The sequence below is a fragment of the Hakea prostrata genome, chromosome 2, assembly GCF_041222555.1.
Source record: "Hakea prostrata isolate BN-2017 chromosome 2, UWA_Hpros_2, whole genome shotgun sequence".
In the NCBI taxonomy this organism is placed as follows: domain Eukaryota; kingdom Viridiplantae; phylum Streptophyta; class Magnoliopsida; order Proteales; family Proteaceae; genus Hakea; species Hakea prostrata.
In genome coordinates this window covers 55,618,447-55,635,605 of record NC_142601.1, presented here as the reverse complement: position 1 = coordinate 55,635,605, position 17,159 = coordinate 55,618,447, and the positions used below count along the sequence as shown (strand labels likewise).

Here is a 17,159-nt window from a genome sequence, read left to right as displayed (position 1 = left end):
TGCACCATCGCGAAATCAATTCTTCAAACCATAATTCTGCAACCATCGTTTGCAGAATTTTTTCCCTTTTCAAACCCATTGCACGCTGCACTATCGTTTCGGTTCCACCTCGAAGATCGAGAAGAGGAAGAGAGAGAGAGAAGCACGCTTCCTGCGCTTCTGCGACGATTCTCGCTTCTGTCGCTGCTGCTTTTGGATAGATCATAGATTAGATCGGTTCCGCTTCTTCTGAACTTCGTGCTCCTGCTATTGCTCTTCTTCTGGAGCTTGCAACTTCCGCTGAAGAGACTCTGAAGAGTGAAGACTATCTGTATTTATGGTTTCTGTTTGATCGGCCAACCAAAATAAAAGAAACGGCGTCTACTATGTTTGAGGGTTAGGTTTGTAAATTTACAAACTTTCGGGGACTTGTTTGTGATTTTCCATATCCTCGAATCGAATCGAATCGGATCGGGATCAAATCGAATCGAATCGGTCGATCGATTGGAGAAAGGAAAATGGTATTCTTTATAAGTATTTTTTGAATTCTATCATTTGGGTGGTTTGGCTATTCTATTCTCACATTTCGGTTACTTCAAAGGTTGAAGACTCAAGAATGAGATAATTTTGTCAACATGACAACTATTGACGGTCGGCCTCACCACTCGCTTCCTCTACTACCCTACCAACTCCTACCTTGCTATATCAGTAAAACTTTTACAGCTTTCAAGCTTCTTCGGTTTCTACTCCTTGGATCATTGATCAGAGCCACGGATCATATGACGGTTTATCCTCTTCTTTCTTACAATATTCTCCAACTTGGAAGGATAAGTTCGAATCGCTGATGGCTCATATTCTTCTATTGCTTGAAAGGAACCATTCAGCATTCTTCATCACTTTCTTTGTCTAAAGTTTTACATATTCCCTCTTTCTCTAGTAACTTGCTCTCTATCGTAGTCTTACACTGACTTGAATTGTAAAGTGACTTTTTTCCGATCTTCCGTGTCCTCGAGGATCTGGTCACGGGAAGGAGATTGGACGTGGTAAACTGGACAATGGACTTTATTTGCTTGAGCCGATTGGATAATCTGCGTTTGCTTTGACTACATCTTCTAATCCGGTCCATTCGGTAAAATCGGACCTTCATCGGTGGCACCGTAGGCTGGTCACCCCCTCTGGACTCTTAGAAATATTTCCGATTTGGTTTCTTCTTATAATGAGGATAATTTTTTTGCGAAGCTGCATTTTTGGCGGACTCGTTCTACTTATTTACCTTCTCTTCATAATAGAGACCTATTCATTTTATGCTAATTCATCTGATGTGTGGGGTCCCCGCCGACGTGTATCTATTACCGCCATAGGTACTTTGTTACTTTTATTGATTGTCACTCTCGTTCTCATGGATTTATCTTTTAAAACAAAAAATGAGGTTTTCCGATGTTTTCGTGATTTTCATAATATGATTAAAACTCGGTTCAATGCCACCGTAAAGATCCTTCGCAGTGACAATGGCACCGAGTATATTGATGGTGAATTTCAAAGATATCTCTCTGACTCGGCATAATACATCGGACCGGCGTTGATCGGCTGCCCAAAATGGGGTGGCCGAAGGAAGAATCGGCATCTCTTAGAGATAGCCCGTTCCATTATGATTGCTATGAATGTACCCGATCGTCGGAGTGATGCTATACTCACTACTTCTTACCTTGAATAGGATGCCCAGTAGGATACTTGGTTTTAAATGTCCTAATGAGATTCTTCAGGAGCCTCTTCTTTTGTTGTTCCCCAAGGTTTTTGGATGCGTGTGTATGCCGTAATCCGGCCCACCGAGTAAGCCGGCTCCCCGGGCCTCGTTGCATATTTTTGGGGTATTCTGCTACTCGAAAGGGTACAAATGTTATCATCCTCCCTCCGGAAACCATTGTATCCATGGATGTAATTTTTCATGAGTTTTGCCCTTACTATACACCTCTCCGGGGGAGAGTCCTGGGGAGAGGTGTTCTTTCCGACTCTGGATCTTCCTATCATGACCAACACAACTTTAGAGTCCCGGGAGTTTCCGACCGGGGGAGACTTCGGCCGATATCGAGGACTCTAATCCACCCCTTCGTTTTGACCATGTGAAGAACCTAGCGGGGGAGACCACTCCGTGAGACACATTGTTGGGGTCTTTCAAACCGGTTGACCGAATAAGGAGGTGAAGACTTATCGAGGAAGAAATACAACCGGCTAAGCGGGTGAGAGGTGATACGTTACCACTTCAATCTCCGCTCCTAATCGATTCTCCGAGGTATCTTCTTCCAATCTTCCTATTGCTGTTAGAAGGGGTCGATCTTGTACTCAACATCCCATAGCTAAATATGTTTCTTATAACTCTTTGTCCGACTCCTACCATGCTTTTATATCCTCTCTGTCATCTATATCTGTCCCTAAAGTTGGCGGAGCCTATGCTAATAGAATGGAAGGAAGTTATGGTAGAGGAAATGCGGCAATGAAGAATGACACTTGGGAGCTGATTACACTTCCTCCGGGAAACCAATGGGCTGCAATGGGTATTTGTGGTTAAACAAAATATGGATGGATCATCAACAAGTTGAAAGCTGGACTAGTTGCAAGGGGTTTACCCAAACCTATGGGATTGATTATCGGAGACCTTTGCCCTCGTGCAACTAAATATCGGAAGAGTTCTGTTGTCCGTAGCTGTGAACAAACACCGGAACTTGCACCAACTAGACGTGATGCCTTCTTACTGGGGATTTAGCGGAAGAGGTCTATTGGAAATCCCACTGGTTTTTCAATGACAATCTGAGGGAAAGTTTGTCGGTTGAAGAGGTCAATATATGGGTTAAACAGTCTCCTGGATGCTGGTTTGGACGCCTTCTCAAGGCAATGACTTCTATTGGGTACAAGCAAGCAATGCTGATCATACACTATTTGTCGAAGTCGTGTACTAACATCACACTTCTATTGTTTATGTAGACGATATTGTCATCACAGGGGATGATGGTGAAGAAATTCAAAAGTTGAAAGACTTTCTTGGCGAGAGTTTGAAATTAAAGATCTAGGAAGTTCGTTTCTTGGGATTGGGTGGCTCGATCAAATAAAGGTATATTCCTATCCCAAAGAAAGTATGTCCTAGATCTATTATCGAAGTGGGAATGTTGGGGTGTAAACCAGTTGATACCCCTATTGAAGCTGGAGCTAAACTTAAAGAAAAGAGGGAGAACCAGGAACAAAGGAAGATACCAAAGGCTGGTAGGAAGCTTATTTACTTGTCCCACACCGGGCCGGACATCGCTTATGCTGTAGGGATAGTGAGCCAATTTATGCATGATCCATATTTAGCTCATATGAAGGTCATTACTAATACTACGGATTTGAAGGGAACTCCTGGAAAAGGAATACTTCTATCACCCACCGATAATCTAAAAGTAGAAGCATACACCGATGCAGATGGGCTGGATCTCCGACAGAAGTCAATTTCAGGTTCTGTACCTTTGTTGGAGGTAATCTAGTTACTTGGAGAAGTAAGAAACGAATGCGGTAGCTTTATCTAGTACCGAAGCTGAATATAGAGCTATGGTTCGTGCAGTTGTGAGCTACTATGGTTGAAAGGCTTGCCGCAAGATATTGGAGTCCAAGTTCCAAACCCTATGATGTTATACTGTGACAACAAGTCTGCTATTAGTATTGCTAATAATCCAGTGCAACATGATCGAACTAAGCACATTGAAATTGACAGGATTTGTCAAAGGAAAGTTGGAACAAGGGCTTATCTGCATGCCTTTTGTAAGATCTGGAGACCAAGTAGCAGATGTTTTCACTAAGGGTTTGAAAGAAAGAGATTTCCTTCCTATTGTAGGCAAGTTGGGCATGACTAATATCTATGCCTCAACTTGAGGGGGAGTGTTGGATTCTATTAAGAGTCTAATAAGAGTTTGTATAGGAGTTAAATTAGAGTTTGCATTCATGTAAACTTCTATTCCTTGTAATAGTCTACTTTTCACTTAATTATAAATAGAGGGCTTGAGATCGTGGATCAAGAAGCCATTCACCACAATCGTTTCTTTCAACAAAAAGAGAACTCTCGCGTGCCAATACTCCTAAGGGAGATCCGGAAAACAAATCCAAATTAATTTTGTTCATGCCTGCGCAGCATTGACGTTAAAATCCAGCAACCAGCGTTGAAACCAAACGACATGCAAGGAGATTTGACCGGGGCTCATCTCCACACCTCTGTCATGTCCCTTTCAAAACCAAACTGGAAAATAACGAAACCTCTGCCAATGGAATACAGGAGACCTGAGAATCTAATTTCCAATTCCGCACCTCCTTATGCACTGCATCCATGGCAGTTTTCCGAAAAATCAAACCGTCCGATCAAGGCAAAGCGAAACAAATTTTGCTGCTGCTCATAGTCTGCCTGAGGAATCACCACTCTTGTAAACTTCCCTGCCTGGATCGGCTCAGGCAGGCCTCCCAAACACACCTCTAAACTCCCCTTAACCTCTCCAGCATACAAAATACCCTCAGCCGCTGCCGGATCTGGCAAGCAGCCATCTTCAGCCACCGCCATGATCAAACCAAGAACCAGAAAATGAAATCACCACAGCTCCTAAAATTTCAGACCTTCTCGCTCCTAAAATTTCAGACCTTCTCGCTCCTAAAACAGATCTCTCTGCCACTTCCTTCTTCGGACACCTTAGTTGATAAATAAACAAATAAATAAAATGAATTCGCGGTCAATCCATGCACTGTTACTGTGTACATTGTTCACTATTCACTGCCACAGAGGCAAACATGCACAGTCTACTTTTACTTATTTGTATCGTCATAAAAATTTTCTGCTTACCTATAAAACCAAAAAGGAAATTTATTAAAAAACCAGATCCAGCTAAAAGCACATGCAAAGGTATTGCCTATATGATTATGAGGACTATACCTATCGTTCATACTAATCCATAGAACTAGTAAGAAACTAAATGGCCTAAGCCACTCTAGAAGTTAAGAATTTAACATAAGTGTTGGCATGCTGGTACCTACGTTGATTGGTACAAGTATATAAATGCTTAAAGGTTTACGATAGGATATAGCATGACATTTATCCAGGTAAAGGAAAATCGAACCTTTGATCGAGAGCGAACAGCAGGATCAGTACTTCGAGAAAGAAGTCGTGCAAGTGGAAGCATTTCAGCAACTTCAGCTCTAGGAACTTCTAGCCTCATTCGCCACCTACCCATGGAAGATATCACGCTACCTAGATGCCCAGCCATTGCCCTTTTCAACAAGCCACCACCATCCATACCAGCCGGGTGTCGGTCACGTGTACCAGGCAGCACATATTCACCTTGAAGCTCATACCGGCTAGAGGTTTGTTCCAGAACGGTTTTTTCAACAGTTATCTGCACAAGGATAAAGCAACCTGTTTCAGTATTACATCTTACAAGAGTAAAATTCACAAATACAATGAAATGAAAACAAGAATATTTTCCTGATATGAATACAAAGTTAGAATACCCCCCCCCAAAAAAAAAAAAAAAAAAAAAGGAGAAATAAATAAAGTTTTACAAGAAATCTACATAGAATCCAAGAAAAGGACAAGGTTTAAATAAAATTAAAAAAAGGGGCCTAAATATTGAAATAAATGGGCTGACCAGAAGGACATGGACTTTGTAAATTTCTCAGGTAGGTGGGAAAAGAAAGTAGCCTGCCTCAACAACACCAATGTAGTTACAGTATTCAAAATAGAAATCATTCAAAGGAGAAGTGATAAAACCCTAATAATATTTCCCAAAAATTCATACAAGAATGCAAGAAATAACAAGATAACACTGGTTTCTATGGTGCCAGTCACCCCCACACCTCACACTGGTGTCCCAAGAACTCTCATAAAACATTCGATCCCCTCTCCACTCACTTGTCCCTCTATTTATAACCCTCAATTATCCCTCTATTTATAATTTCAGATAACCCTAACTAACCCTCATTCCACATGGCCTCTCATCCTAGGGTCCTAACACTACCGGCCCCTCGAAAATCACCTTGTCCTCAAGGTGATGGAATTGTTGAAGTTTAGTCGTGTGATGGTGCCGCATAGCCGTAGTAAATCAAAATCATCCTCCCAGGCTGAATAACACACCCACTACTCAAAATCAGACTTGGAGCTTTTTTTTTTCCCTGTAACGAAACTAATCCCCATCGCACCGCCGCATCTCAAGGAGCTCGCGTGCAGCTGTTGGAAGACAATGGATTTTCCTCGGTCCGCCGCAGCCCCAGCGTTGCCGCCTCCCTTTCTATTCGGAGTTCGAGGTTGAAGGCGATGGTTCCCCAACTTGTTGGTTCGGTTGGACCATTTTCGGCAAGTTCTTGGTTCATGCTTGGTTTGGGTTTTGGTGACCCGTTTGAGTTATTTGGGTTTAAGTAATGCTGAAAAGGCTTGGATTTTGGGTATACGAAATGGGCCAGGCCCATGAGTGATGATGAAAAGGAGTAAGGTCCAAATACTTAAACCCATGGGTGAAGGTAATGGGCTGATCGTTGGTTTGATTGTAGGGATTGGGTTTTGGGTTGTGGACGTAATTGGCCCAAAATAATTCTATTAAATGGGCTAGACATGAACACTTAAAATCATGGGTTAACAAATAGGGGTTGGATATTGAGTTAATGAAATACGATGGGTGGGATTAATGGAATGGGTCGGCAAGGGGGTTTCTTAGGAAACGTACGGCCCAATCTTTGAACTTGGATCTCTTGGGTTCTAAATCTGATTCTAGCATACCTGATTGGGCCCGAATTAGAAGCTCCTTGGCCCTTAATGTTTGAACCAAATTGATTGACCGGTTTGGGTTGAGCTGAACCAACCTCAAAAACCCTAAAACTCCACTCTCTTCTTCCTTTCCTGCGAATAGAATTTTTGGCCGCTTGCAACTTGCCATCGATTGTACCTGGTCTCCTTCTATGCTTCTTCACTTCATCGCATCTCGATTTTATAGCGAATATTGCTCCTCCACTCGGTCCGGTAGGTATCTTCACTCAATCCTATCTTCATCTTTTGCTCCACGTTTGGTGATGCGTGACTTCCATAGCCGGCGATTTCATCCTTCATTCGATACTTCTCAACCTGGTTGTTGTCTATCTCCAAATTTGATGTCGGTTGTCTCCCGTCGCTAAACTCACACCTCAGGGCTTCTTTGAATCCCGTCCAAGAAAATGCCGTCCAATCTTGTGATAGATCCAGTCAAGTGCCTCTCCTTCCAGATGTTGGATCGCTACCCCCAACCACCGCTCTTCCTCGTCTGGTTCTCCCGGGGAAGAGAAGAACCTCTAAAATCCATCTCCGAACTCCTCCTTCACCGGAACGAAGGCAGCACCATCACCTCTCCCCGGATCGTTCGCTTCCGTGCCAATTGATAAAACCCTAATAATATTTCCCAAAAATTCATACAAGAATGCAAGAAATAACAAGATAACACTGGTTTCTATGGTGCCAGTCACCCCCACACCTCACCCTGGTGTCCCAAGAACTCTCATAAAACATTCGATCCCCTCTCCACTCACTTGTCCCTCTATTTATAACCCTCAATTATCCCTCTATTTATAATTTCAAATAACCCTAACTAACCCTCATTCCACATGGCCTCTCATCCTAGGGTCCTAACAAGAAGATTTAACTGTTCGGGCAAAAAAAGGTTCAACAGTTAACAGAATCCTTTTCTTCATGCACAATATTCCTTATAAATTCAATATGAAGTCCCACAAACATAACCAGTAGAAGCAGAAACTCAGATTCTTATTTAGATTGAAAAAAAATCTAAGGTGGAGGGTTCCTCTTAAGAGAAACAAAATAAAACAGATCAACAAACATAGAGAACTACCACAAACATTCAGAAAATTAAGTGATACCCAGCTCTTCTCAAAAAGCTTCCCAGCTAAAACACCTAAATCCCTTCAAAATTGTATACAACATATTCATACAGCGCCTAGATTTAGCCCAGGATATGGACAGATATTTCAGTTTTTGACTGCTATGTATTGAAGTACAGTATTATATTGCATATTATTTTGACTGGGAAATTTAAAAAAGGGAGCTAGAATATGCAATTCTCCAAGAACTCAATACCACAGTTCCACTGTATATTGTTCAGAATAAATTGAGGTGATAAAGTCAGACACGAAAGCAAAGAATACAGTAGGAAATCAAATTAAGGAGACATTAATCAACTGATAGTTAAATCTTATTCGTTTTTCAAGTTGGTACATTGCCCCAAAAGAAAATTATTCAACAGAACCAGATTCATAACAATGCACTTTAATGCAAAAGATCTGCACAACAAAACAAGTTACATTTGTAAGCATGGTATACTTATACTCACAACATCCCCACTCCACCGAGCAGCCACATCCAGGGCTTCACCTAGTACACCACTGAATTTGGGGTGAAATACAGATAGCATCCCATGACCCCTCCTTTTCTGAAAATTAAGTTGGAGCTCTGCCTGAAAATATGAAAGTAATTAGATGGTTCGGAAAGAAAAAGAAAAAAATCATCTTTTGAGAAACTTCTGATTACTGTGTACACAATGCCATATGTTGCTTGAAAAATAAACTTTCATCTCCTTAATAAAGAAGAATCACTAATGCAGTCGATTGGAAAATCAGCATAAAACCATAATGTTTTGAGTCTTTTGACCACTGTGCAATAAATCAGAATTACCAAGACAATTGCAAGCAGATTGACCAGAAGATCTGTTAAAAAACTGGTCGCAATGGGGTGGGAATCAAAAGGATGAGGAGGTAGAGGTCACAAGGAAGAGAGACAGAAGAGAGAGAATAGACATAGCAACAACCTTAATACCACCTACAACAACAATTCAACCATAGCACAAATGAATCAGGTTGGTTACATGGATCCTTTCAAACTGAACAGAGATCCTAGCATTTCTAATAATAATAATAGATGGCTAGAAATGAAAATGAAAATGAAAATTATAAATATGAAACTAAGAGGAAAGAGGGCAGCCCAGAAAACCATAACTACATGGTGTCAACAATGCAGATTCTTGCTCACCAATAGGCTCTATTTGAGGTCATAGTTGACACAAAACCTAGACTATGCATGTCATTCTTCACAGCCTTACCTATGGTTAATTTAAGCCGAGCCCTAGATCTTTTAGCTCCTTATTGAGGGCGTTGACCTTCATTGCAAATTGCCAAACCACCTCAGACAACATTCTTGAAGCTGGTGCCGATACACGCAACTCCCGCATCAGCTCTAACATGTTTGTTCCTCACTTTGTCTACAAGATAAAGCTTTGCTCTATAGCACTCCTTAACTGCTCAGCATTCAACCCCATACATCATAGTGGTTGAACAACAATCTTATACAACTTCCCTTTAATCTTTAAGGGAATGTGTCACACAAAAATCCAGACACACCTCTCCACTTCTACCACCCCACTTTAACTTCTTGTGAAATATCATCATCTATGTCACCTTCCTTGTGAAAGATAGTTGTCCCAGTGCCTATGCAATCCAAAGCACTGGTGACGGGCGAAATTCAAAGTGACAACAATAAGCCAAGTAAGGCTTCCTAGGCAACCAGGTGGAACAAGGTGCCTGGCTGCCGAAGTGATACCTTGACAATTATTCTGGGTGGTACGTCTTTCTCCTCAACTCTCACCACGTAATCATCCCTCATAGTGTGACTAAATTTACACATCATATACTCTGTCTTTGGTCTACTAATCTTATAGCCTTTTGTTCCGAGGCCAATCTCCATGTCTTGATGCAGATATGAAGACCTAAATTACAAGCAGAAGAGCCAAGGAGAAGATGTCCAAGTAGGACTTTAAAGAGTATTACTAATAAATAATAATAGTAGCTCAGTAGTACTTCGTTTTTTTTAAGCTCTTTTAATTTCAGTAATAGTTTCTTTAAGCTCTTTTAATTTCAGTTGGACCTTGGTTCAAAGTTGCTTCAAGTGGTATATTTCTGGTCTAGTTTAAGTCAGGGGCAGGATGGTCCAATCTTGTCTTTTAGTAGACCTGCACACATAGAGAGGTCATACTCTGCCTTTTTTTGGTTTTCTAGTGCTAGTCCTAGTCCAAAGAGGATTCTCTTAATCTGGTACTTAAAGCCCATGGATATTAGCCCCTTGAGGAGAATAGAGAGACCCAAGTTTTATGTGATATTTGCTCAAAATATTTATGTGTCTACTTATTCTGTTTTGTAGTTCTGACCAGGTGATTTAAGTCCAGGTTTAGGTTTTCGGTGTTCAAAGTCCAAGACATGGGATCCTAGGTGTTTCAAGTCAAAGACTCCTGCTGTGGCTGAGGATTCGGCCTTTACTTTCATCTTACAGATTATCTAATTGAAGAACAGGTTCAGTATGAAAGTAGGCTGCAGATCCAACTGACACCCCCCCCCCCCAATACTCTCTTTTTCCCTTTAGTTTTATTTTTCCCAAACTCAAGAACCCACCAAACCTAAACCCTACCCTAACCCTATTCAGGAAATCATCATTCATCAATACCCAGAGATTACCACATCTGTTTAAACTTCAACCACATATCAACTCCACCAAGCTCTAGACTTGATCCAGCTTGCACGGCCCTTTCCCACCATCTAAAACCCTAAATCCAGTGATGCAGGTTGAACCGTTAATATCAGATTTGGTGGTCAGCAGTTAGAAACCCAGGTGAAGCCCAGGTGAAGCCCCTAGGCTGCCCAACAGCACACTAGTAGTTTAATAGCATTCCATATTCAGTTCTATCAGTTGATTGGACAGTCTAGTTGATGAAGCCTTAAATGAATGAGAGCCAATTCTTCCAAGATCTTTAGGAGAACCAACTCATATGGGGTGGACTGGTTTGGATCTTAGGGGAAATGGTTAAGTTAGGTTTTCGGGGTTAAAGATCATATGTTCTTAAATGATATTTAGGATATCAAGGATGCGTAGCCCATGTGAGATAAACTCCTTGAGATAGGAAAATGGGGTCTACAGGCATCAGAATGGTAATACAAACTAAGTCGAGATCCCCGGCAAAACCCTGAGAATTGTCCATCTCGACCTCCATCTCGTTTCTGAGATCTCAATTCGAGTCTTCCATTTAACTCCCAGGTCTCGTCAAGTTGAAAGTTGAAACAAGATATCTCGTCTCATATAAGCCGTCTCAACCCCTTTTCTTCCCCAACATCTGTTCTTCCATTTTTGGCTGGATTTTTTGCCTAAAAACTGGAGGATCTTCCCCTACACTGCATCTACACTCTACTTTGCTCATTTACAACAAGTAATCAACAAGAATCAAGTGATTTTGAAACCATTCTTCAAGGAAGGTGAGTGTTTTCCCAATTTTTTTTTTTTTTTTAAATACTATGTTCTAAAAAATATATTTCATAAGAAATTAAAATTAGAAAATAATGAAAAACACTAGACTCCATTTGAAGGCTATAACCTCAAGAGTTGGAGGAGTTTCTTAGTCACTTAGTCATTGATTTCATTTCACTCTGGTACTCATGATACTTGTAGCCTTGTAGTTGTAATGTCATAATGTGGAATTGTGAACAATGGATCATGTTTGATGTATGTTATCAATATAAACCTTTATGTTTTCATTTATATCAATTAATGGTTGTGTATTCATGTTTTATAAGTTTGCATGTTCATTCTTTCAGCATTTCGATTTCAAAGTTAGGGACAAGTTGGAATCCATTTATACATTTGTTTTCTCAAAAATCTAAGGCCACCACTATGTTTAGAATGCTTAAAATAGGCTAAATACCAACTCTCAGCCCAACTTGAGCCCTAAAACCCACAGAGATGGGCCACCAAGTTCACTCAAGTTGATCAGCATTCTTTTACCAGATCTCGGCCGAAATCTCATGAGATCTTGATTTTTTGGTTGGCCCAGGTCTGAGTTGAGATCGAGATCTCAAACCATGGCAAGGAGTAGAGCTTCTCATCAGTGGTAAGGTAACTCCAGCTGATTAAGTAAGCAGTCTAGTGTTTTTAATTCTCTCCTTGGTAGTCTTTGTAGCAGCCTGCCTCCACTACATCTCCATCTTAGCTTGTTACTAGACTTAGTTACATCCCTCCAGGTAAGTAACAAGTTAGCCTCATCAATTCACCTTTCCCCTATTTTAAGTTGTTGTTTCAACAAACCCCACCCTTCGGCCCTTCGGCCCTTCTTCCTTCCCTAAGAACCCTTAGATTTCATAATTCCTAAACCCTCCATTAGAATCCTACCCCGCTGCAGATCCATTATCCCTCTACCTCCAATATCACTCGATCCTAATCTCAAACCTTTTCACCCCAATAAAACCCTAAATCCTAGTGGCCCTAGATTCCCAAACCCTAACCTAAAATCCTAATTGTGAAATTGTAAACCCAAACCCTAGATCTTCAAGAACCTGGCTCCACAACTAATAAGCTTCCCTTCTAGAACCCTAGCATCCCAACCCCAAACATGTAGCCCTAAACCAGCCCCTGTTACAACCGACCAAAGAGTTCTAATAACCCTAACAGAACCTAATCCAAGTTCCCTGCAAACCTAACCCTAAATGCAGAACCTAGGGAACCAAACCAGCATTCAGTCATTCAAAAAAATTCACAAAAAGAGGACTTAAGTGAGAGTGCAGTTCAGTCACAGAATTCTGTTTTGGCCCTAAATAGTAGCTTACATTAGTCCTGACCGAAATCCCTGGAAGCCCTAATTTGTCTTACTGCTATTCATCTTAGGAACTTGGATTTCTGGTCCTCATTCACTTAGGCTCATTACTACATACTAAGTTAGCCTTAATATTTGCTTTTGTCTCATCCACCAAAACAATGTCATCAATGAAGAGCATACACCATGATAACTCATCTTATATATTGTTGGTTAATCCATCCATAATAAGTTCTTCCTCCCCACCCCCCACCCCCCCCCAAAAAAAAAAAAACATCCATAATAAGAGCAAACAAATAAGGGCTTATGCCCAACCCCTTATGCAACCCACATGCAATTGGAATTCCTTGCCCTGGCCTCCCACCAATCTCACGCTAGCCACCCTACCTGCCCATGATCTTTGTTATTACATCTATATAATGACTCAACACCTCGCTTTGCAAAGACATGCAAGATTATATCTCTAGGGACTCTATCATAGGCTATCTCCAGGCCAATAAATACCAAACAGAAATCCTTCTTCACAAATCCAGATCTTTCCATGAGCCTCCTCAGTAGATAAATAGGTTCTGTTGTGAATTTATCCAAGATAACACCTCAATACTAACTAAATCAAACTAATTTTCCATTCCAAAATTCTATAAATCCAAGTAGGACAGCAACCGTATTTACAAGGATCAAACAAACCAAGCTAAGATTCTTAAAACCAAATAAACAATTCTGTTCCAATTTGCTAAAGAAAACTAGCTTAAAATGACAAAATACCAGAAATTTTCAATCAATACAAATTACTGATTAACAGTAAGACATGAATACTAGATTAAAGAAGGCTTAACTTTGTTGATTGATTAGCAGCAGATAGGACCACACACAATCATATTCATGTACATATTCCTGTTTACATAATTAAGACCTCAAATATGATTTATATCAAAGGCTCATTACATCAATAAGCTCAAAAATAAGATTCCCAAAGTCCATAGATCCCAACCATAGGCCCACAATAAAGTCTCTTGAGGCCCAATTGAAAAATATTAAGTGCATTACTTTAACTATGCACTCTAAGCAAAATCAAAAGAGGGTAGTAAATCAGATTAAATGAATGGACCCAAAAGATTAAAATAGGAAATAATTTCCAAAATCACAATCAATCATGACCCATAAATAAATGATTGCTGAATCTCAGCTCAGATCAATACCCATTTTCCCTAATTCCACATCCAACTCTTTGGTTGTTATATGCATGAATAAATTAAAAGGGAGCAGCAATAAGGAAATACTATTCAACAGCAGGTTAATGTAAAAGACTGCGAGGGTCTAAAACATTGTCTCACCGTCTCACCCTCTAGCATCCCTCTAAGAGAAGCTAGCTCCAACTCATCAAGTGGTAAATGGCGCACCTATTGACATAATGTAAAACAAGTCAAACAACGATTAAAGCACATGTCAGTGCAAAATATAAAAAGATCATACCCACTGACAATCACTGAAAGGGGGGGAGAGGGGGAAGAGGAGTACCCAGTTCGCAAGGCTCCATCACTTGGGGTCCCGGGGAGGGTCAAAAACTCATAATGTACACAGCCCTACCCCCAATTTTGCAGAGAGGTTGTTTCCAGACCGGACCCATGACCACTTGGTCACAACAGAGCAACCATCATGGTTGTGTCAAGGGCTACCGTCACTTAAGAAAATAGTACTTAGACTATATAGAGAAGAACAATGACTTTGGTCTTTATTAAAAAAAAATATATATATATATATATATACACACACACACACACACACACACATAAAATACAAGTACCTCCAAGCTAGCTGAATGTTGCGGTCGGTAACAAACATTAGTTCTAAGTTGCCCCTTTTGGAGAGAAAAAGACACCATTGTTTCATTTTGCAAGCTTTCTTCAGTAATAGTTTGCAATGGTCCAATAACTTCAACTCCCAAACTCTCATCAGGTCTCCCTGTAGCATCCAACTGCATTCCCAGCAAGTATCCAAAAAAAATTAAAATTTAAGAAGTAAAAAAACATACTTTACCAGGAATTAGATGCTTCACTTTCGACATTTATCTGGCTATTACAAGGAACATACTCTATCAAAATGTTATGTGGTGAAACTCAGAAAAAGAATCCAGGATCAGTCACAAAGAACGAAAGATTTTTGGTTATCTTGCTATTAAAGAGTTGAATGACACATTTCTTGCATTTTTCTTACCAAATGGGACTCTGTAAGTAAAAGGCCAAAGTTATTTGATCCCCTCGAAGATTTTAGGCCAGCAGTGATTCTCCCGTATCACCTTAGTATTTTTTCTTTTGAAACCAAATTTCTTCATATAGCTTCAATGTGTAGCAAGCACTAATAGTTCTTGGGTTGAACTCTTGTCTTTTGGGAAATCTCATCAATCTTTTATTTAAAAGAAAGAGAAAGAGAGAGAGAAACCCAAGCTCTACGATCATACCTTGATTTTCTCACGTGAAATGCTCAAGGATCCAATCAACTGAGGAGCCAACATCAGCTGGTTCAGTTTGATGCCAGAAAGTGAAATCTCCCCTGCAAGAGTACTTTGCTTATGTCTTTCTACAAAATTCTCCTCAACACTGTTGACTTCCTCATCAATTACATCAGTTGCCTTTAAAACTTTTCCTTGAAACTTAATCCTTCCAGTTGCTTTCAGATAAACAGGTCTAGGGGAATCGAAAGGGTACGAGGACGACAAACTGAAGAACTCAAAACCACGCATCCGGAAGTCTAAGTCAACTCCCTCAATGATAAAGGGCATGCCATCATTTAAAACAGTCACTTCTCTGTTTAACCAATACTCATCAGGATAAGATGTTTGAACTTTGGCATACAAGTCAAAAGCAATTGATGATGAATTAACTGTAATATAATCATGTGAAATAATAATATCCCCACGTGCATCACTGAATGACCCTTCAGCTTTCGGTGCAACCCACTTGATGTCAAATCTCCTGTATCATAAATCTAACATTGTATAAGTTAAATTGAAATTAAAAGAAGATGAGTAATTTTTATTTTTTTTTTTTTGGTCAAAGGATGAAAAGAAGATGAGTAATTACTCAGACCTCTCTTGACCTTTCTGACAATTAAGCGAAATTTTCCTGCATTTCCAACAATTACTTCCATATCCCTGATGCTAATGGTGTTTGAAAAAAGATAGAGTTTGACAATCTTATCCTTGATAATTAAATTTGCCATTGATCATTTTTTTTAATATTTTATTTTTTTAACAAAAGGTGGGACCCACCACTTCATTTCATTCGGTTTAACCAATGCAACCCTCCAACCACCTCAGACCACCAAAATCTGCACCAGCATTGTTCTTCTTCGACAATGATCTGCAGAGATATCCTTTGCCGCCAGAAGCAAAACCATCAGGTGAAACTGTGAAAGAGCACATCAGTGCCCATGGAGAAGGAAATATGGGAAGGTTGACAGAGAAGCATAAAAAAGCCAACATTAATATCATTTCTTGTGTCGCAATTGAAAGCGAGGAACGACGAAAAATCTACTTAACAGATAGGAACTTTGAAAAAGAGTCTTAGGCTGATTGACATGATCAGTTGAACTGGTCAAGTATGCAGCAGCATAAAAGATCACTAACTCAGTAAATTACAAATTGAACCTCATCATTTTTTTTTTTTTGGGGGTGGGGGGGGTTTGGGGGTGGGGGGGGGGGGGAGATTTGGGGGTGGGGCTGATTCACATACTTGTCCATACATAAGAAAGAAGAAGCCACAATATGAAACTCATAGAGAGACAGATAGATAATTGAACTGTGCAACCCTACTAGCAATGGCAATTTTATTTTTTTTTGGGGGGGGGGGTGTGAGGAGTTGTGCCACTAGAGGGATGCCTTTCGTACTGAGGAACAGCGGAAATGGGAAGAAGAGATGCTCCGGCACGGAATAAAATATAGGTAAAATAAAGAAGGAGATCAACATAAGGCATAAGCAGGTTTTGGACCATGTGGTGGTGCATAGTGGGTTGAAACCCTAATTTTCTTGTCCCCTATGTCAACGAAAATTGTTAAAGTTGAAGTGAGTTTATCAGACATCTAGTCTTCCTGCAAGGAAAGAGGATGAAGATGCAACACATTGATTAAAGGAGACTTCCTGCAGATTGCAACCCATCCAATGTCAACCCTACGGAGCATTGGAGCCCTCCAACCAACAGGGTTTTCAGGTTGGTAGATGAAATTGCAGGACTTAACAACCCCAACCATGGCAACAAACCCCACATCTGTTGCTGTTGTTCCTGCCATCATCCGTGCAGTCCCCTTCTCTGAGGAATTCTGTCTTCTGAACATTTAGGTTTATGATTACTTTTTTTTTTTTTCCTTTTCTTTTTTTAAGTGAAAGTTGTTGAGTGTTAAGGACAGTTACAGATTGACATGAGTTGGGGTTATGGAGGTAAAGAATCAATCCAAGTCTTGCCAACATTCAATTTTGCTTACTAATCTGAGGCTGTGGTAGAATGAATGCCACCACCATA

General features: G+C 40.4%; 1 protein-coding gene across 1 annotated transcript in view; it reads right to left on the bottom strand.

The window, feature by feature from the left end:
• Positions 1-17,159, bottom strand: part of EMB2410 (embryo defective 2410) — a 46,604-nt gene that overhangs the window by 11,560 nt on the left and 17,885 nt on the right. Inside the window, exons 11-15 of the mRNA XM_089145198.1 lie at positions 15,103-15,616; positions 14,449-14,619; positions 13,979-14,044; positions 8,352-8,474; positions 5,106-5,381 (exon numbers count right to left, since the gene is read on the bottom strand). Coding sequence (XP_089001324.1) covers positions 5,106-5,381; positions 8,352-8,474; positions 13,979-14,044; positions 14,449-14,619; positions 15,103-15,616 — 1,150 coding nt within the window. The remainder of the gene's footprint in view (positions 1-5,105; positions 5,382-8,351; positions 8,475-13,978; positions 14,045-14,448; positions 14,620-15,102; positions 15,617-17,159) is intronic.